General features: G+C 40.3%; 1 protein-coding gene across 3 annotated transcripts in view; it reads left to right on the top strand.

Moving 5' to 3' along the window:
* Positions 1 to 18,240, top strand: part of ATL2 (atlastin GTPase 2) — a 57,163-nt gene extending 38,923 nt beyond the window's left edge. Inside the window, exons 6-13 of one of the 3 annotated variants that reach the window (XM_042462863.1) lie at positions 1,636 to 1,728; positions 4,099 to 4,237; positions 5,996 to 6,123; positions 7,913 to 7,969; positions 10,653 to 10,724; positions 14,156 to 14,587; positions 16,323 to 16,337; positions 16,434 to 16,895. In XM_042462863.1, coding sequence (XP_042318797.1) covers positions 1,636 to 1,728; positions 4,099 to 4,237; positions 5,996 to 6,123; positions 7,913 to 7,969; positions 10,653 to 10,724; positions 14,156 to 14,587; positions 16,323 to 16,337; positions 16,434 to 16,541 — 1,044 coding nt within the window. In that variant the 3' untranslated portion in view covers positions 16,542 to 16,895. Of the gene's footprint in view, positions 1 to 1,635; positions 1,729 to 4,098; positions 4,238 to 5,995; positions 6,124 to 7,912; positions 7,970 to 10,652; positions 10,725 to 14,155; positions 14,588 to 16,322; positions 16,338 to 16,433; positions 16,896 to 16,950 lie in introns of those variants that run through there. The other 2 variants (XM_042462847.1, XM_042462857.1) reach the window with 2 other exon arrangements.
* The last annotated feature ends 3,816 nt before the right edge of the window (positions 18,241 to 22,056 follow it).

Genomic DNA, 22,056 nt, shown 5'->3' with positions numbered 1-22,056 from the left:
AATTACTACAGAAATGTAATTGAGGGGCTGGGCAGATGAAAGAAGTGAACTTTCCCTCTTCTATCAGTCACTTAATAGATGTCTTTAGAGGCAAGCACAGAGATCCTCAGACTTTGTACTTTGAGGGCCTAGTTGTGAGAATATAAAACCTTTGAGATTACCACAGAAAGCAGTGCAGGGCAAAGCCAGTCACAAATAGTGGAATATGAGAATAGAGTATGTTATAAATAGCTGACAGTTACAGATAACATTTCCTGTTACATTGAGTCCATGCTATCCATGGGGGATCCATTCTGGATCCCCCCACAGATAGTAAAAAACATAGGACCCCAACGGTCCTGTTGTTTTCAATGGGCACGTCCTGCGCATGACGCCATGTGCATGCGCACCCATTGCAAAAGCCAGGGCTTGCTTCCGCGGAAGCTCAAATCTGCAGATGGCAAACCTATGCTTGGTATGGGAGCACTGTAAAACCTAATCCCTGACTGCTGAAATTTTTAACTACATCAATTTTTCTTGTAGCAAAGAGTTCCCTAGTTCAACTTCCTGTACATTAAATACAGGTGTTATTATAACTCGCATTTCCCATTTTAGGCAGACTTTAGGTTTTATATTCATCCCCACCTGCTTCTTCACAGTAGTGTCATCCTTCCTCTTGTCACACTTAATGTGTACCCTGTCCCTTTCCAAATTCATTGGGTTTTTTTCCTCCTTCCCTCCCTCTGTTGCTGCTTTTGCATTCATTTCCTCCTACAAAAAGATTCTCTCCCTTAACCTCTTCTTGTCTTTGTTGTCATTATCATAATTATACCTTCTTTTCTTGGCTTCCTTGAAAATCCTATATGGCCCTTTTACCTCAGAGACACCCCCTCACAAACCTGTCTGCTTTCCAAGCACATTAACTCAGTTCCACCTAGTTCCTTCTTCCTACTTCTCCATCATGCAAACACACATTGGTGGTTCTTCTGACATGAAAGCGATGGCTGTGACTGTGGTCAGAAGGAATAATAGCCTGCCCACTTCTTCTCCTTTCTCTCAGTCTCTGTCTTTTATCTCCCATACCTCACAATTTTTCCCACTTGTTACTTCACATTTTGTTCTCAGTTCTCTTTCCTTTCTTACCTTCTAATTTACCATGCTGCCTCCTTACTTTCTAATCAGCTCTCACTCCCATATGTGCCTTTTGTATGTTCAGGGAGCTGTTATTGTTGACATCAGTTTAACCAAAAAAGTTGTGGGGCAGGTGAGTCAGGAACCATTAGCCAGGCTGAAGTACTGGAGGGCCACTGGTTGTTCCAGGTCACTGTTTGAAAAACATTGGGCTAGTACACTTTTTTCAGCCTAGCAGTGTTTCCTGGCTTCTGCTTTAGAGTTAGTCTGCTACTAAATTCAGAGCTATTTTAAACTTTTAAGGACAGTTATCTATGTAAATGTTACAGTATGCTAGTGCAGGCTAGTTCTTGAAAAGCTGAAGTAGAGGGTACTTAATGGTATTTTCAGGCTACTTGTACTTTGATTATAGAATCTACTTGCTGAACTATTGGTATGAACAGGCACTTAGAAACTCTTAGGCATGTGTTCTTCGGGTTGCTAAAATTATGGTTAACTGTTGTTTCTACTGTGCTTTCCATATAGACACTTATGTTCTTAATTAGAGACTGGAGCTATCCGTATGAGCATCCATATGGCTTAACAGGAGGACAACAATTTCTAGAAAAGCGGTTGCAGGTAAGATACAGTCTATAGTAATTCATCTGCTTCCAGTCTTATATAAGAATAAGACTATATTCATAAGCAGTAAAAGTGTTGTTCCTTGAGAGCTCAGTTATCTAGAAAACAAACATATTAATATTATCCTCATCGATTTTGGCTTTTCACAGATTGGGACACAAAGCAGCTTAAAACAATTTTAAAAGACAACATTAAATATCCACAAGATTCAAAAGTTAAAACAATAATAAACGTAAATATTAAACCAGATTGAAACAATATATCATTAAAAAACACAGATACATACACACCCTGCACAACAATTAGCAACATTGAGTGCATTGTGTAGTACAGACCTTAAATATTTACTCATCAAATGCCTGATGGAATAGAAGTGTTTACTTATTTGTAAAAAGATAGTAGGGAGAGTGCCAGTCTAACTTCTTTGGAAAGGGAGTTCCAGGGCCTGAGGGCAGCCATTGAAAAAACCCTGTCTCACATGTTCCTACCAGATGTACCTGCAAGGGTGGTGGTACAGAGTAAGGCCTCGCCAGCAGATCTCAGAGCACGGACTGGTTCATAAGGGAGAATACAGTCCTTCAAATAATCTGGACCTGAGCCATGTAGTGCGGTCATAACTAGTACTTTCAATTGTGCCTAGAAACAAACCGATGGAGCTGTTACAACAAGGGAGTTGTATGATCCCTGTAGCCAGCTCAAGTTAGTAATCTGGCTGCCGCTCTTTGGACCATTTGAAGCTTGTGAACACTCTTCAAAGGCAGCCCCATGTAAGAACGCATTATAGTAATCCAACCATGTGTCACCATGGCCAGATCTGATGTTTCAAGTAATTTGGCTTTGGTGAAAAGGAGTTAGTTGGTCATCTGATGGCACTGAACTCTGAAACTCCAGACAACCTCTTCCGACAGTTTCACATATATGTTAAATAGCTTGGGGACATAATCGAACTCTGAGGGGGCCTCACAGGCCAACAGGTTGAACAAGAGTCCCCTAGCACCACCTTCTGGGTTCACCTCTCCAGGAAGGAACACAACCATTGTAAAACAGTGTCCCCAAGTTTCATCCTAGCAAGGTGATGCATAAGGATACCATGGTCAATGGTACTGAAAGCTGCTGAGAAGTCCAGAAGAACCAACAGAGAAACAGTCTCCCTGTCTAGCTCCCAGCACAGTTTAGCCACCAAGGCAACCAAAGCTAGCTATGTTTCATAGCTAGGTATGAAACCAGATTGAAATAGATCTAGATAATTCATCTCATCCAGAAACCCTTGGATCTGAGAAACCACCACACTCTCCAGGACCTAGCCGAAAAATGGAGCAGTAAAGACTGATACTTATCCACAATGATGGGATCCAGGGATGGTTTTTTTAGTAATGATTTTTATAATAGCCTCCTTCGGGCAAGTTGGAACTTCTTAGCTAGGCATTAACCACTTCCTCTGCCTATTGAACCTGTCCCCCTCTAGCCTTTTTAATAAGCCAGGATAGCCAAGGATCTGGAACACATGTGTTGGCTCGCTAAGAATCCTGCCCACATTTTTGTGTTCACAAATTGGAAACTGTACATTATTATTGGACAAGCAGGGATCATACTTACATCCACTGGGCCTATATCAGAGTATCAATTCAGAGTGGATTTTCATTATTTTATTTGCAGAGTACTTGATAAATTCACAGCAGGCTGTCAGATGATCTCGATTTTCTAGAAGAATTGTGCCTTTGCTGCTTATATTGCCATAGAATAGGCCCTCAGATAAGCTTAAGCCTGTGTTTGATTTGATGTCCTCTGAGTTTTCTGCCAACACCAATCTAGTTGCCCTCTCACTTGATTAATCTCTACTAGCTCTCTAGAAAACCATGGTGCTGGTTTGCCTCCACTCTGTGAGAGGGTATACTCAGGACTGATGATGTCCACTGCCCTGGTTTTTTTACCATTCCAGAGGTCCATCAAGACTTTGACAGGATTACCTGTCAAGATAGTAGATAGCCCCCCCTCCCCCAAGAGCAATCAGGAATCCACACAGATTCATAAGCCTCCTGGGATGGACCATCATACTGGGTCCCCCACCCTGCAGAGGTTCTGAGTCCCAGCAAGTCTAAATCCTTCCAGGTGGTGATCTTTCCATGATAACAGGACTATAGATAGTTCCTCCACTTCCAGATCACATTCACCCCACCCACTATAGAAAACAAGGCCCATAGTGTGCCTAGCAGCATAGTAAGACACATGGTTGTCAGGACAGAAATAGTTACTTTTGAATTAGGGCAGCTTTAGCATTCTGCATAATAAAATAATCCAAAACTGTAGTGCCAGAAGAATTTATAGAATCTCCTTTTGTGTCCTAAAAAACCCCTGTGTTGTTCCTAGGTAAAGCTACATCAACATGAAGAGCTCCAGAATGTAAGGAAGCATATTCATTCATGTTTCAGTAATCTTGGCTGTTTCCTGTTGCCACACCCTGGTCTTAAAGTTGCAACTAACCCAAACTTTGATGGGAGGCTAAACGGTAGGACTTTTCTGTTTATATTACTGGTTTTGATAAATTACTGATGAGAATCTGTGTCATGATGTGAGTGCTGCAGGCAGTGAGTTATGTAGATTTAAGTGTAGATATCTGAAATTTAGTACAGATGAGCCATGATGGGAAGTGATAAGATGTTTACTATAGGTAAACCAAAGGATATTCAGGCTAGTTAGGTTTGGGCTTTCTAGTCAAGTATACAATGGATGTAATAAAATAGTACTCGTAGTGAAGTTTCAGTGTAGGGGCTTTCATACTGTTTTTCTCTGCTGCTGACTGTACAATGAAAACCCATTTACTATTAAATACCGTATACACTCAACTGTAAATTGACCTCATGTGTAAATCAAGGGCAGGGTTAGGAGCCAAAATTAGGGCTTTTGATATGACCTGTAGATAAGTCAAGGGTAAAACTTAGGGACATGTAACACAGGATCTCCAAATTTTGGTCCACCAGATGTTTTGGATTTCAGCTCCCAGAATTCCTGATTGCAGGCCAAGCTGGCTGGGGGTTCTGGGAGCTGAAGCCCAAAGCACCTGGAGGACCAAAGTTTGGGAATCACTGATCTAAAGGATGAAGCAAAGGAAAACAATGCCAACGAAACTTAGAAGATTCCAGCAGGCATAACTGTTTGTGCTCATCCTAACGGCTGGATGGATGAGAGAATAGGTGGTAGTGGTGGTGGGTGTCAGAGCTTCCAGGACAGATTACACTATTGCTTTTCACTAGGGAATGGTTTCTTATATTTTTATCTTTTTTTTATAAGAGTTAAATACATTACTTAATTTATCCCATAGATAAGATAACTCATGGTTTTGGGTCAATTTTTTGAAAAAAATTTCTGGATTCCTACATTAGTATATACATACATGTAGTAAGCTACAGTTCATTATGATATTCACATTCAGAAGATCAGGATCAAAAACCATGATTTGATCCTGGTTTGTTCTCAACAAGAGTTCAAGGAAAAAGCAAAAATTTTCACATTCTTCCATTATACAGTGAAAAGGCGGTATATGTGTGTATGTTCATGTATTGGAGATACCATGGTTTTCGGTTACATCTGAACAAGCATTTTGTTTTGAAAAAATAACTAGACTAGAATTGTATAAAACATCACTTTCAGGCATGAAATTGACGAATGAGACTGCAGCAGAATCTTCCCTGACTTTGAAAATGGTGACTGCCTTTATTTGCTCTATATTTGTAATACTGTCCTTTTAGTGAAGGACCAGATGTATCATCTTCCTACACATTTTATAAAGCTTATTTTTAACACATTTTTACTCATTTCTGTTCTCAGTATAAAATCCAAGTAGCCAGCAGAAAGAAAATGTCTTTAATTTTGACCTGAACTCCTGTAACTGAATTCAAATGTAACAGTTGCAGCATTTTCAAATACACTGTCACAATAATAATAATAATAATAGTAGTAATAAAATTCATTTTTATCCTGCCTCTTCTATGAGATCAATAATAAAGTTCACTTATATCTTTCAACTCAAGAACACTATTTAGATTGAAAGCATGGGTGCTTCTGTTGTTGGGTAGCCTCTTTATAAATGATTTACAATCTTCTATTGAGTAAGAAGAATAATCCACAGTATTAGCTAATCTTTTTAATTTCTTGATGTCCAGTTTATTGATTAGGATAGTTCAAATAATGTTAAGCTGCCACTGATTCTGTAGAGAAAGAGCTTCATGTTAAATACAGCAAACTTGATGCTCCTTTTATCTATTAGACATAGATGACGACTTTAAGAGAGAGCTTCGGAATTTGGTTCCTCTGCTGCTTGCCCCTGAAAATCTGGTAGAAAAAGAGATCAGTGGCTCAAAGGTGACGTGTAGAGATCTTGTGCAATATTTTAAGGTAGGTCAAATTCTTGTATTCATCAATTTTTAAAAACAGAGTGCTATCATTATAAGGGCTTTTGACTTCTAGGCCTCAGACCTGTTGTGTGAATGTGGGTTACTGAGATTGGCAAGATGTAAATAATAATAATAATAATAATAATAATAATAATAATAAGTTTTATTTATAGACCGCTGTTCCTCAATGATCATAGCGGTGTACAATAAAAATTGCAGTACAAAATTAGCCCCTACCCACCCCCTCACCCTTCAGGCTGGATGATGACAGTTGGCCGTGGAGGGAGGGCTCTGTCCCTTCAGGGCAGTCCCGATGGTGTTGGACCCGCCCTCTCACTCCCTCCAGGCTGGACGATGACAATTATGCACATCTTTCTGCATTAAAACTAGCATATTAAGATGTGAGATAACTAGTGATCATTTATTTTTTTCTTTCTTTGTAATGCTGCTCTTTCTATAGTGAGAAGGTGAGATTAGTTTGTACAACTGAGATTTTCGGTGTAGTTAAGCAATAGCAAGTACATTTCTATACTGCTTATCAGTGCACTTAAGCACTCCCTAAGTGGTTTACAATGTGTAAGCTAATTGCCCCCAACAAGCTGGGTACTCATTTTAGCCATCCATGCAGGATTGCAAGGCTGAATCATCCCTGAGCACCTGGCTGGTATTGAACTCACAACCTTATGGTTTGTGAGTGAGTGGCTGCAGTACAGGCGTTTAACCACTGTGCCACCAGGGCTCTCATATCATAGTTGGCTCTCATGTCTTTCTAGAACATTACAAATTGTTATTTTTTGGTATATGTTGTTTGTTGCTCTGTGCCTTAAAGCTGTTTCCAATTTATGGCGACCCTAAGATGATTCTGACGCGGTTTTCTTCACAAGATTTGTTCAGATGGGTTTGCCTTTGCCTTCTTCTGAGGCTGAGAAAGTGTGACATCTCAAGTCACTCAGTTGGTTTTCATGGCAGAATGATGATTGATATCTTGACCTGCAGTCACAGTCCAAATGCTTCAAGCACTATACCACATTAGGTGGGCATTTATTTATACATATGTCCCGTTATGATGTGCTCCATTATGATGTCAGTAGTTTCCAGCTATGACTAGAATGTTACAATATGTTTAGTTTCTGGGTAGTTGTTGCTACCGTAGAAGTAGTAATAATCTGTTCCAGTTACGAAGGTTGCAGGGCTTGTCCCCTTTCTGCCCTGGACTGTTGCCGTGGCAACCACACAGGTGCAGCAATAATCCACCCCAAAAAGGAGCTGCAAAATGCAGCTCCTTTCAGCATTGCTGCTAAGGAGCCATTGGCACCCTGGCGCACGTCGATGATGTAAGCGTGGCGCCGTGACATGCAGACATGCGCCACACTTGCATCATCATGGCGGCCCCTGTGTCAACGGGAGGCTGCCAAAATGATGGCATCCGTACAGACTAGAGTTCGGGAGTGTGCGGTTGCTGCGCACTCACAAACCCTAGAATCAGTGCCGCCATGCTGCTTGTTGCCCTTCTGTACCGGGCCTAAGAGAAGGTGATAAAGTTGGATAAGAACACCCAAAGCTGACATGTTTTGTATAGCAGGGCATCTTCTTAATTTTGTGTGTGGGAAATATTGGTGAATAGATATTAGTGAGTAGAAAGGCATTTCTTAGTAAAAACACCATTGTTTTGCTTCTCCACAGTTCAGTGAATTTAATATGTTGCATTATTAAGAGTGACAATATGAAATATTAGCAAATGGTCTTCCTTGATCCAGTCAATTACCTTATTTAATTGAATTCATTTTCAGGCGTATATTAAAATCTATCAAGGAGAGGAACTACCTCATCCTAAGTCCATGCTCCAGGTAAAATTTTACATGCATCTATCTTTAAGGCATATGATACCAAAGAGTTCATTATGTTTGTCATGTCAACACAGGTTAGCGGAGACATTTCCTTACCACATGATTTGTAGATTGAAAGCAACTTCCTAGTTCGGTAGGATTCAGTCCTGCTTGTAGACTTTAGATCTAGTTTTTGGATGTGAGGGTGATCTGGCTGCAACATCTGTCACCCCATTGATTGCCAGTGTTGATTCAGCAGATCTAGCTTTTATAAGCTTTTAGAAAAATTATTAGTCTTGCTGACTGAAGGATTCTGAGAACTGTAGTTCAAAAATACTTTTCCAAACTTTGGTTTTTGTATTGTAGATCCAACCCATTGTCCCATCCGACCCATATTTTTATTCCAATCGCTGCTGAATGTTACTTACTGAGGAATAGCACAGGGAGAAGTCTCTGACATTCATGTTTTGTTTGAGTTTCCCAGAAAATATGATATTCCTCTATAGGAATCAGAACAGTGGCCTAGATAAAATTTAGATGTGATCCAGTATGTCTGTCCTTATGTTCTTACAAGCTTTCTGTAGCAGAAGCCTCCCTGTACAATTTGATATTTATGGTTGGTTCATAGAATCATAGAATCGTAGAGTTGGAAGAGACCACTAGGGCCATCCAGTCCAACCCCCTGCCATGCAGGAAATCCAAATCAAAGCATCCTTGACAGATGGCCATCCAGCCTCTGTTTAAAGACCGCCAAGGAAGGAGACTCTATCACCCTCCGAGGGAGTGCATTCCACTGTCGAACAGCCCTTACTGTCAGGAAGTTCCTCCTAATGTTCAGGTGGAATCTCTTTTCCTGTAGCTTGCATCCATTGTTCCAGGTCCTGTTCTCTGGAGCAGCAGAAAACAAGCTTGCTCCCTCTTCAATATGACATCCTTTCAAATATTTAAACAGGGCTATCATATCACCTCTTAACCTTCTTTTCTCCAGGCTAAACATCCCCAGCTCCCTAAGTCGTTCCTCATAGGGCATGGTTTCCAGACCCTTCACCATTTTTGTCGCCCTCCTTTGGACACGCTCCAGTTTCTCAATGTCCTTTCTGAATTGTGGTGCCCAGAACTGGACACAATATTCTAGGTGGGGCCTGACCAGAGCAGAATAGAGTGGCACTATTACTTCTCTTGATCTAGACACTATACTTCTATTGATGCAGCCTAAAATAGCATTGGCGTTTTTAGCTGCCGCATCACACTGTTCACTCATGTTCAACTTGTAGTCTACTTGGACTCCTAGATCCCTTTCACACGTAGTTTCATTCCGCCAGGTGTCACCCATCCTATATCTGTGCATTTTATTTTTCCGCCCTAAGTGCAATACCTTACACTTCTCCGTGTTGAATTTCATTTTGTTAGCTTTGGCCCAGCTTTCTAGTCTATTCAGGTCATTTTGCATCTTGATCCTGTCCTCTGGAGTATTAGCTATTCCTCCTAATTTGGTGTCATCTGCAAATTTGATAAGTATGCTCCCAATTCTGTCATCCAGGTCATTGATAAAGATGTTGAATAGCACTGGGCCCAGGACAGAGCCCTGTGGGACCCCACTGGTCACTTCTCTCCAGGATGAAAAGGAGCCATTGTTGAGCATCCTTTGGGTTCGGCCGGTCAACCAATTACAGATCCATGTAACAGTTCCTTTGTCTAGCCCACATTTTACAAGCTTGTTTGCAAGAATGTCATGGGAAACCTTGTCAAAGGCCTTAGTGAAATCAAGATATACTATATCCACAGCATTCCCTTCATCTACCAAGCTGGTAATTTTATCAAAGAAAGAGATTAGGTTTGTCTGGCATGACTTGTTTCTCTGAAACCCATGTTCCTTTTAAGTACACCTGGCATCTAGAGACAGCTCTTTGTACCAATGGGAAATTCAGACCAGTGGTACTAATCTGTTATAGGGTACAGGGCAGACATTTATCCCAGGTTTCATCCTTCCAGTTATTAATTAAAAATGTTGGATGCTGAAACTAAGGCCGTATGTGTTTAGCAAATACTAAGCTCAACCGCTCCCTCTTAAATGTCAGTGTGACAATCTAGAAAGTGAAGTTTGCTCTTTTAAAGTCACATCAGGATTGTTGGTTCTCTTGTTGGACTTTCTGACAATACTCCTTTTCCCTTAAAACATGAAGGAGAATGGAAATGTACTTATATTGATGGTTGAGTCTCAGTTTCCCAAGTTAAACTGCTTGGAATCCTTGCTTGGTAGTAACTCAGAACTGTATCTGACCATATATAGTGGACCATCATTGGTATATGGTTCATAGGTTTACTTGGATTCAGCTGATGGACCTTATAGTCCTATTGGAAAATAGATTCCACAGACCTAAAGTTTGCCATGCCTGACCTGATGATGTAGTTTAATACTTCTGGAAGATTCTGGCTTGGGCAAACTTGCTTTAAAGCAGTATTTAAAAAAAAAAAAGCTTTGCTGTTAGTTTCCAGTACAGAACCCCATAAAATTATTTTGAAGCTTATTATTTGAGTCCTCCCCCACTCCCCTTTCCAAATTGGCATGACCTTGTTGATGTCACAGTTAATGATGTAAGATTTTAGGAGTACAGACATGTTCTCTTCCGTGGTAGTTGGAAGTTACAGAGAACTCATCCAAGTTATTTCAAAGTTTCATGGTGTTTGATTTTTTTAATTTAAGGCAACAGCAGAAGCCAACAACCTTGCTGCAGTAGCTGGAGCAAAAGATACTTACAACAAAGGAATGGAGCAGGTATTGTGTTAAAAATATTTGTATCCTACTCTGTGGCCAAGACCCTACATCAAGGAAATAGAACATAGTTTTATGCTGGAGTTATGTTGAGGAACATAGTCTTGTTATTGAATTGCAACATTGTACAACTGAATGTGAAACTAAATGTGCATGCACTATGTGCAGTGGAATTGCCTATGCAACTCTGCTTTCAGAGCTTTTAACTGAATACGGCTATTCCTTATCAGACAAAGATGTCCAACTACCTCTGTAGGGGAACTTAATGTCTTTGTAAGACACCAACAAGATTCCAACCTATAATATCTCTGGGTGGCTCACAATAAAATCAATTTAAATGATTTAAAATCTGAAGCAAAAAAGGAACAATCTAAAACATATTGAACAATTGAATAATTTAAATAAATAAATAAATAAAATCTTTATTTTTACCCCGCCCTTCCAGAAAGATCAGGGCGGCTTACAAAAGTGCAACGAATGCACACAAATACAGTTAAAAACAGTAAACATCAAATACAATACAATGAACTAAAAGCAGGAATAAAAGCCCCATCGCCCATCCTCATGGCCACGGAAGAGGAGGGGAGGCCCACAGGATCTTAATCGGGGAATGCCTGCTTAAATAGGAAGGTCTTAAGATCCCTCCTAAATTGGGCCAGGGTGGTAGATGAGCGGAGCTCAGTGGGCAGCGTGTTCCAAAGGGCTGGGGCAGCTATAGAAAAGGCCCTTCTAGACGTAGAAGCAAGCTTAGCCCCAGGCACCTTCAGCAACTGCTGCCCAGACGATCTGAGGGTGCGAGGCGGATTGTACGGGGAGAGGCGGTCCTTTAGGAATCCTGGGCCCAAGCCATTTAGGGCTTTATAGGTAATAACCAACGCCTTATATTGAGCTCGGAAGCGAACGGGCAGCCAGTGAAGATCTTTAAGTACAGGTGTTATGTGGCTGGTCCTGGACACACCAGTGACCAGCCGGGCTGCCATATTCTGTACCATTTGAAGCTTCCGAGTTTGGTATAAGGGTTGCCCCATGTAGAGTGCATTGCAGAAGTCCAATCTCGAAGTTACCAGAGCATGTACCACAGTTTCTAGGTCCCTCCGGTCCAGATATGGGCGCAGCTGGCGAATCAGCCGAAGCTGGTAACAGGTGCTCTTGACCGTCGCATTCACCTGAGCAGTCAGATGAAGCGACGAATCAAGAAGCACTCCCAGACTGCGCACAGAGTCCTTCGCAGGGAGCGTGACCCCGTTCAGGACAGGTGGAACCACAGCCATTCCTGGACCGGGGGAACCTATCACTAGTACCTCCGTTTTCTCTGGATTCAGCTTGAGTCGGTTTTTCCTCATCCAGTCCATTACTGACTCCAGACAGGCCACGAGAGGAGAGACGCCATCCCCGGTCACTGCACCAGTCGGAGACATAGAGAAAATAATCTGGGTGTCATCAGCGTACTGATAACCCCGCGCCCCATGTCTCCGGATGATCTCTCCCAGCGGTTTCATGTAAATGTTAAATAGCATGGGAGACAGAATGGCTCCTTGAGGGACCCCGGTTTTAAGGGGCCTCTCGTCGGAGCACACGTCCCCCAGCTGCACCATCTGGGACCTCCCAGAGAGGTAGGACCGGAACCACTGGAGCACAGTGCCCCCGATTCCCACCTCAGCCAGGCGTCCCAGAAGGATACCATGGTCTATGGTATCGAAAGCCGCTGAGATGTCCAAGAGCACCAACAGGGACACGCTTCCCCGGTCAGCACTCAGACGGAGATCATCGACCAAGGCGACCATGGCCGTCTCAACCCCGTGACCCGCCCGGAAGCCAGTTTGAAATGGATCCAGATAATCCGTTTCATCCAAGACCGACTGAAGCTGGAGCGCAACCAAAGATTTTAATAGTCTAAAACCACGTCAAAAGCTTTAAGCCAAAATTTAACTTGGTGCCAAAATGAAACCATCAGAACAATTTGGGCACCCAAAGGGAGGGCATTCTACAGCTGGAGTCCTAAAGCAGAGAATAAACTCGCCAGTGGTTTTTTTTCCTACTGGTGGGTCCCTCGGAGCATATATAGGTGGTGATTCTTCTAATATCCAAGTCGCAGGCAGGCTAGGGCTTTATTTATGTTACGTGGGTTTTGTAAGATGTTCCTGTCAGCAGTCTAGCAGCTGCATTTTGCACTAACTACAGCTTCCCAGTCATCCCAGTCTGAATAGAGTGCAGTGGTCTAATTGAGAGATTACCACTACATGAACTACTAGTAGTTAGGTTAGCCCTGTCTAGGAAATGTCAAAACTGGGTGACCAGTTGATTCAGACACTCTTAGCTACACAGTCCACTTGGGACCCCAGTGACAAAATGGATCTAGAAGTATTTCCAGGTTCTAGAAAATCTAGGAGTTTTTCCAGGGTTTGCATCTGCTCCTTCGGTGGGACTGCAACCCCATCAGGACAGGTTGCCATCCCATTTCCTAAACCAGGTAACCACCAGTCTAACCACCATTCAGCTTCAATTTATTGGCTAAGTTCATTTCAGTGAATTGGCTATTGTATCCAGTAATCAATTACAGAAACAGAAAGTGGGTAGATATTTCAGTTTAGACAAAATTAAAGTAGTGTTACGAACTGGAGTAAACTAGTTTTTGTGACACATGAAGGAGAAATCCAGATATAAGATTGCCTTTGTTTTAACTCTATGATTACCATTCAGTTTTTTTTTTTCAAACCCTGATATTTTCCTCTTAGGCCCCTGTATCTTGGTTAATATTTATGTATAGAAAATTAGTCATCGTTAAAAATAGCTGAGGAAGGAGAAAATGGGTGAATACATCCATAAGGGTATAAGCTGATAAAAAAACATGTGATCCTGCAGCTTGGTCTGCTACTTATTGTTAATGATTATGTCTGCTACATGCCTCACATAAATTGCTTAGCTAGTATGCTAGAGGGACTTTGACTAGCTCTATATCTGTAATTCAGTGCTAAATATAAAGGTGATAAGAAATTAATACATGCCCTTTGATTGCCCTTTCTCCACATTCATCCGTCTGATTTAGCTGCAAGCAAGTTGTCTTTCTGGAAGCAGATTCTCCATTTTAAGGAATGGCAAAGAAGACATATTCCAGCTTCATTATTTTAGTTTCTTATGCCTTTATTTCTCACTTAGGCCAAGGAGCTGAGGAGAGGATACCAAACTTCCCATTTCCATTATAACCTAGCTGTCCTGTGAGGTTAGCTAGACGGTTAAGTAATGACTGACCCAAGGTTACCAAGTATTTTTGGTGACTGTGAGGATGTGAACTTGGACCTCACAGTACTTCTACAAGGGTTTAATTACTGTACTGTTCTGACTTACTTTTTAGTGCTACTTAACATCTGCAGTAGTTCTACCCATATATATTAACTTATGTACTCTGATATGTCAATTCTGCTTATTGTTTACAGATTTGTGGTGGAGATAAGCCTTACATTGCTCCTGCAGACTTAGAACGAAAGCACCAAGATCTGAAAGAACTTGCTATAAAACAGTTTCGTTCAGTGAAAAAGATGGGAGGTGAAGAGTTCTGTCGCCGTTACCAAGACCAACTGGAAGAAGAGCTAGATGAAGTCTATGCAAACTTTGTGAAGCACAATGATGGCAAAAACATCTTTTATGCTGCTCGTACTCCTGCCACTCTGTTTGCTGTTATGTTTGCCATGTATATAATCTCAGGACTGACTGGTTTCCTTGGCATGAACTCCATAGCTACCTTATGTAACCTCGTGATGGGATTAGCACTTGTCTCCCTTTGTACTTGGGCATATGTTAAATACTCTGGGGAATTCAGAGAAGTTGGAACACTCATTGATCAGATGGCTGAAGTACTATGGGAACAGGTTGGTATCTCTTTATTTAAGAGAGTTTACATTTTTGAAGAAATTTGCCAGCTTATCTTTTGGGAAAAGATTGGTCTGGGTACATAGTTTATATGAATGGATCAAAAACTACAGAAGTACAAACCAGTTAAAAAGAAACCTGGTGAATATAGCCCCTCATGCCAATCCAGGATATCTTCAAGTATCCTAGTGCCTAATCATAACAGCTGATTTTGAAAACTTTCATGAGACTGTAATATCCAAGAAAATAGTAGAGGTTTAGTTTTCATGTTTCCAAAGGTAAGTAAGATTAAAAGGCTCTGCTGTGTCAAATCTTTATCATAAACTGTAAGTTTGTTAGTTTTTTGTGGGTTTTTCTGGCTAAGTGGCCATGTTCTGGCAGAGTTTCTTCCTGACGTTTCGCCAGCATCTGTGGCTGGCATCTTCAGAGAAACTCTGCCAGAACATGGCCACTTAGCCAGAAAAACCCACAAAAAGCTATGGATGCCGGCCGTGAAAGCCTTCGACTGTATGTTTGTTAATTGTGACATTGAATTGAAAACTCATTAAGCCAGTTACCTGTTGGAAGATCAGATATTGCATAGTCTGGCTATGACTGGCAGGATATAATTTATGATAATTCAGAATCTTTGCATGTAGAACAAATACTTTTTTTTAATATAAAATACTAATCTACTGAATCTGGATTGGATCCAGAGTGTTGCTTCATCTAATGTCCTGTCCACATTCCTACAGAGACAAGAGGAGAATTGGTTTCCACTGGTTTCCACTAGAGTTCCCAACACCATCATGTACAGTTGTAGAGTGCATTGCAGTCCCCCAGAACAGCTTTTTAGGGGTGCAAACGTAAAGACAAATTGGAAAAAAAAATACTACTACTCATATTCCTCTAGCAAGGAGCATTGTATAAGCAGAGTTCTCATAACAGGAATGCGGCAGTTAAACCCATCCGTGCTTAGCTATGCCAGTTGAAGATTTTCAGTTGAAATGAAGTGCTAGAAACCTCAGCTGTGGACACAGTGTCAGAAGTTTTTAATAGAAACTGCTCTTATGGGGGGGGGGGGGGCAATCATTGGCTAGCTTGCTGATCGACCAAGGACACATGCAGTTGAAAGGGGGCTTTGTATTCCTTGAAAGAAGGTTTTGCATGCAGAGTCTAAGTGAATAAAAGCATATTAGAGTTAGAAATAATTTTAAACTGCAGCATTGCCTTTCAAGATGCTGAAAGTGTCTTCTCATTAGAAAACCAAAGGTAAAAGTCTTATACTGCAGTTTACTGAGTATGTTTACTCAGAAATATGCTCCATTGTGTTTAATGGTGCTTACTCCATATTTTTTAGAACTTTGGCCTTAATATAAAAGCAGACATAAAGGAAACCTTGGGTCCATGATGGTAGTGGTTTTGTTCCAGCACAATTGGGAATAGGTCTGAACATGTAATGCCAGAAGTATGTTGAGATGCAAAAGAAAGCAGAGGTATCTTACTTAGCTTAGACATGTGTGGCTCCAAAGTGCAAGATTTAACACTATTATTGGAGCCTATTGTGCAACTAAAACAATATTCTTAGATTGCCACCTGCTGGCTATGAGGAACATTGTATATTGTACAAAAGCGCCATATCTGAACAATTACAGTCAAAAGTAAATCTCGACCAGGTTCTAACCCATCTTCTTGCTTGGCTACTGACATGCTTTAAATCTATCTGTCTATTTCTTCTTTTCCTTTCTGCTTCAGAGGAGTCCCAAGAAGGTGAGACTATCGATGGGGACTATCTTAAAACCCAGGCTATATTACCCCCCCTACTTTTTGCCAACTGCTTTTCTAACAGCTTACTTCGTGTTTTAGGTGTGTTCCAAATTCTTTGAAGTTGTTAGACGCCGAATGGTTCGCCGCACTCATACCTCAGTGCAACGGCAGCGGCTGTCATCCAACAATAACAAGAAGAAAAATTAGCCAGTATTTTTACCTTTTCCTTTCTTTATCTGAAGCGTTCACACTTAACATGTATAGACAGTGAGCAAGACCTTCTGGGCCACGTTGTTTAAAAGCTATAGACATACGAGGTTTGATGCAGCAGTTTAAAATGGCTTCCAGCATTCTAGGAACTCTGAAGTGATTTGAGTTCAGTCAAATACTGCATTGGTGGAAAGTGCTTAATACTCTGTAAATTAATAACTGTATGCTGGTAGCCAGAAACACCTTTTTCCCTTTTTTTCCCCTCATACTGATGCACTTTTGATACATTTCATGACTTCATTATTTCAATTTGTTTTTAATTATTTCTTCTTTTTTATTGTTTCAAACATTTGGGGGTTTGAGTTATTTTTTATTTCTTTTGTTTTGTACATTTTTCATACTGCAGGTGATAAAACCACTTGGGGATAATTTGATTGAGGATACCATGAGACAATCGGTTACAAACTCTATCAAAGCGGGCCTGACTGAACAGATGTCTCAGCATGCCAGATTAAAGACAGATTGACAGTTCATCTCTTCATCCCATTCACCTGCTCATTCTAGACTTGCTTGCTGTACAATGAGAACTCAATAAACCAAAGTTTACATTTGACTGTAGAGAAGTAGTTTAGTCTTGACTGGCTTCCCAATTTGCTGCCATAGTATTGTGGGAGAATGGAGGGGGGTGGGCTCAGGAAAATAAATATACTGATTTTTAAGACTTGCTCCTTGGTTTGCTTCTAAGATGCAGCCTGGTGCCATGGAGACTGGAAAATGGGGTTCTTAGCTATGATTCTGGTGTACTCTGTACCCAGAGGGAGATGGTGTGGCCTCTTGTCTTATAAAAACATATCCGCTGTAAAGGGTTTTTCAGGGAAGTAATTACCAATCCTATACAAGGAAATCTTTTTAACAGAATGTATGTAGCCACACAATGTCCCTTTGAACATTTAACTCCGAACACTTATAAATCATTAACATGAATCCAGTTGGCATATCAGCAGTAGCAGTCAGCTGTGAAGTCATGTTTGAGCCACTACATTTAGCTATTCCTTGCTTTACTGCCAGTATTACCCAAATGCATGTATATTGTTCACCACAAATTACATTTAGAGGTAACAGTTGTAACTAAGGAAGCTATCTTCAAGTGTACATTGCCTTGCCTTTCTAAATTTGGAGACTGCCCTACAGGATATGCATATCCAGAAAAAGCTGTTTTTCTCTGCAGTTTTAGCCTTCATGTATATATAATATGCCATTAATGTTCCTGGGGGAGAATATCCATCCAAAAACAAAGACCGTTGCCTACAGCTACAAAGCAATGAGTTAGGATTGTCTGTACAGTGTGTCTAGTTAATTTTTTAAGAAATCACAGGGCATGTATAAAATATAAATATATAAATACGATTTTGTATCAAAAGTTTTGTAGTTTATGGCAAAACCTGGTTCTGTGATAGGCTAAGTACAGTCCCTGTAAAGGAATGTTTGTGGCTCATGTAAATGTGTGAATGCATCGAAACAATTTGGAGTTTTTGATATATTTGTGATATTTACCTGCCTTGAGCACTGCAATCTCACCCGATGGGAAATCAGTGGGAATGTTTGTTGTGGAACTTTGTCTTCAGTTGCATTTTAAAGTTATTTCCTGTAATTTATTTTCCGGTATATTATTAAAATCAATTGTGTATATATGAAATTAAACTCATGATTTTTATTGATAAATGTTGATGTAATTTACTGTATTAACCATAGATGCTTCTCATTCATCAGATGGAGTAGACTTGGCAATGAATGCCTTTTTGTTCTTTGCAAGCAGGGATGATATAATACATAACACTGTTCAATCAATCTGTTTTATGTAAAGAATTCAATTGAATACAGAGTTAAGACCTAAGATGCTGTTAAAATAATAGCACTGGTGCAGGAGCTAATGGACTTAGGTGGCAGCTCTATAGGCCTCCTACCAACACTCTTTGGAAACTGAAGTAATTAAAATAATTTTGGTTGTAGCATTTGCGGGAATGACATCTATGACGGAATCAAATCTTTCTGCCTTTGTAAAAGGAGCTGTGTAAACACTTTAAAAAGATGTGTGAACTCTAGTTCTAGGCAAAGTAGTAAGTAATTCTTGACTTACTCACCTTTGACATATGGTTTTTTGGGGATGGGTTTGCTATTGGGTAGGAGTGGACAACTGTGGAAGGCTATGGGACCGTGTTAGCCCCCCTAGAAGACCTAAGAGGGCTGCACTTGCTTCTGCAAAAAAAGAAAGAAAGAAAGTCTTTGAATTCTTGTAGAGAGCATGGGGGCATTTTTACCATGCTTTGCATTTTCCCAAAAAAGGCCGATTTTGGCTCTGCACATCCCAGAGGACATTTTGGTGCATTTGGAGGCAAAATGTTTTGGGTTTTTTGTTTGTTTTGGGGGGAAAAATCTTTGCAAAATTTTGCTGTAGAAGAAAGTAAAAATCCATATGACTATAATGGAAGAAAATAATAATCAGAAACTACTGATATCCAGCTGGCATCTGGCAAATGTTGATTCTCCCAAAGTAGATCTTCCATCAACTCTGCCAGCTCTTGAGATCTGTAATAGCTGTCTTAAGTAGCTGAATCCATAGAGGGCAATGCACTAAACTTTATAAAATGCCAGTTAAATCATTGGTATGATTGGCAGCTATAAGGTATAACTAAAGTTTTTGCATGATAAGTTTGCCTTAGGATCACCATAAATCAAAAATGACTTGAAGGCACACGGCAACAGTAACCATAAAATTTTTGCAAGGTGAGCCATGAACAGGGCAACAACATTTCGAATTACTGTCCCTCCTTGTTATAATCCATCTTTCTTTGTGGATGCTGAAGACACAGGATAGTAAAACACTCCTTGACAGCACATATATTATACTTGCCAGTTGTTCTGTGTACATATGCAATACAGGTTAAGTCTCCCTTATCTGCAATTCCAAAATCTGAAATACTCAAAAAACCCAAACAAAACCCAAATTTTCATGGGTGGCTGAGATAGTGCCACCTTTGCTTTCTGATGGTTCAGTGTGCATAAATTATGTTTCAGGCACAAAATTATTTAAAATATTGTTAAAAAATTACCTTTGGGTAATGTGTGGTGTATATGAAATGAATTTTGTGTTCAGACTTGAGTAGTCCTCTCCCCAAGATATCTCATTATGACCATATATGCAAATACAGATATTCCAGAATTACAAAACGAATCTGTAATCCCAAAGATTTTTGGTCCCATGTATTTTGGATAATGGAGATTCAACCTGTATCAGGATGCTGAGAATTGCACCTACATAGGATTGTCCAGCTATGAAGTATGACAACTAGTAAGACTCTAGTCAGGTTCCAAATACTTCATTTTAAAAGAAGTAAAAGTGGAGTCCAACTCAATTGTGCTTAATCAGTCTTAATATCTAACAGATTGCTGATGATTCCTGTGAGCTACAAGAACATGCTGTATCTCATGCTGCAGAAGCTTGGTAAATGTGCTCCCTACACTTGTGAGAAAGGCAAAGGCCTGTGGCCTTCCAGCTATTGTTGGAATTATTCCTCAAACAGTACAGTGCGCCCTTGGCTTACACGGGGGATCTGTTCCAGACCCCCTCGCGTAAGCCAAAAAACGCGTATGCTCAAGCCCCATTCAATTGAATGGGCTTGTGCACATGGCTGCTCTACACAGGTTTCAGTGTATGCTCAAATCCGCCTATAGCATGCCTGCATGTAACGCGGACACACTGTGAAAACAATGTGTTGTTCAGCATCATTTGTAGGAGCATAGGTTACCCACCACCACAAATACTTTTCAAGTTTTCTAATGAATTTGTATGGTTTATTTCTACAGTTAAAAAGATCAAGATCAAAAAGGATAAGATGGTAATATGCTTAGTATTCCATTATAGCATTTGCAACTTTTTCATTCTAGGTTGAACATGATAGAATGTCTGTAGATTATGACAACGTTTAATTAACAATCTTTTTATTTTGTGAGGTGCCATTTACATTGATGGCACTACATAAACAACAATGTGCTCTGTTCCTAAATGTATTTAGCAATGTTCTGCTACTTTCCCTGAAGATAGCATTATAGCTTAGAAGCTGGTGGGAAGCTTCAGGACACCAGATTGAGTAGAATACTGGAATCAATGAGAATATGATTAAGCTATTTTTCATTTATTTCAATGGGTCTGCTCTAAGAATGACTGAGGCTGCACCTAGTGATATACCTATGTGTTCCCATCTTTGCAAGTACCATAATGTTTGTATTTGTATTGTTGTTTGCTGTCAAGTTGCCTTTGATTTACTAGCCAACACTATGAATGAAAGACCTCCATGAATCCCAGTTATCAACTCAGGTCTAGAAAACTCAGGGCCACAACTTCTTTCATTGAATCAATCCATCTGTACAGTGGGGTCTTCCTCTTAACTACCTTCTACTTTGCTGACCACTACTGTTGTTTCCAATGAGACATGTCAGTTAATGATGTGCCTGAAATACAATAGCTTTAATACTAATACAGTGCGCCTGTTCCATACACGGGTGCACCATACACAGCTTCCTGTTTACATGGAAGCTGTGTCGCCGTTAAATGAATGGTGTGTGTGGCCATGAGCACAAGCCCCATTCTATTGAATGGGGCTTGAGCTTACATGGAATTTGCCTTACACCGGGGGGGGGGATCTCCGAAACGGATCCCTCGCATAAGGCAAGGCTCCACTATTGGCTTTGAGGAAGAGTTTAGGTTTAATTTTTTCCAGGACCAATTTATTTGTCTTGTTGGTGATCCCCAAGGTATTAGTAGAACTCTCTTCCTGCACTGCAATTCAAATACATTGATTCTTTTCCTGACAGGTTTTTTCCACTGTCCTGTATTTCCAACCCCACATAAAAATTGGAAGTACTACAGCATGGATTTTTGTGATTTATATCTCTATTGAGATATTCTCTAATTCCTTCATAGCTCTCCTTCCCAGGTCTGTTTTGTTGTTTTGTTTTGTTTTAACAACAATCTTCATTTTGATTGATGGCTGGGCTAAGGTATAGAAATTTTTAAAATAATTCTGTTGACTTCGACATCCACTTTTAAGTTAATGTAAATCTGTGATCTCTGTTTTTGTTTTCTTAATAGAGCACTTTTTCAACTTTTATCAGTAGTCATCCCGAATCTTTGCTATTTCCGTTAGCGATATGGTGTCATCTCCATATCTTAAATTGTTGAAGTTCCTTCAGTTTCCGTACCTCTTTTTCCTTGAATCTAATATGTATGCTTCATTTTTATATTTTGTATGATATGTTCTTTCAATGTGATGTTGAAGGCACAAATTCAGACAGTTTCATCACGAAAGAAAAGTGGAAGGTGTCTCAAAAAACCAGGATGGATCTATAAAGGATTTTAAGATGAGCTGAGATTTGAAAGGACACATTCTAAATAGATGACTGAGGAGCAATACAGCCAAATAGTTACTAATACTGTAGTAAGAAAGTAATAAAA

Source organism: Sceloporus undulatus, chromosome 1 (genome assembly GCF_019175285.1).
Source record: "Sceloporus undulatus isolate JIND9_A2432 ecotype Alabama chromosome 1, SceUnd_v1.1, whole genome shotgun sequence".
Taxonomy (NCBI): domain Eukaryota; kingdom Metazoa; phylum Chordata; class Lepidosauria; order Squamata; family Phrynosomatidae; genus Sceloporus; species Sceloporus undulatus.
The sequence above is the reverse complement of the archived record's forward strand: the minus strand, read 5'-3'. Positions and strand labels throughout refer to the sequence as shown.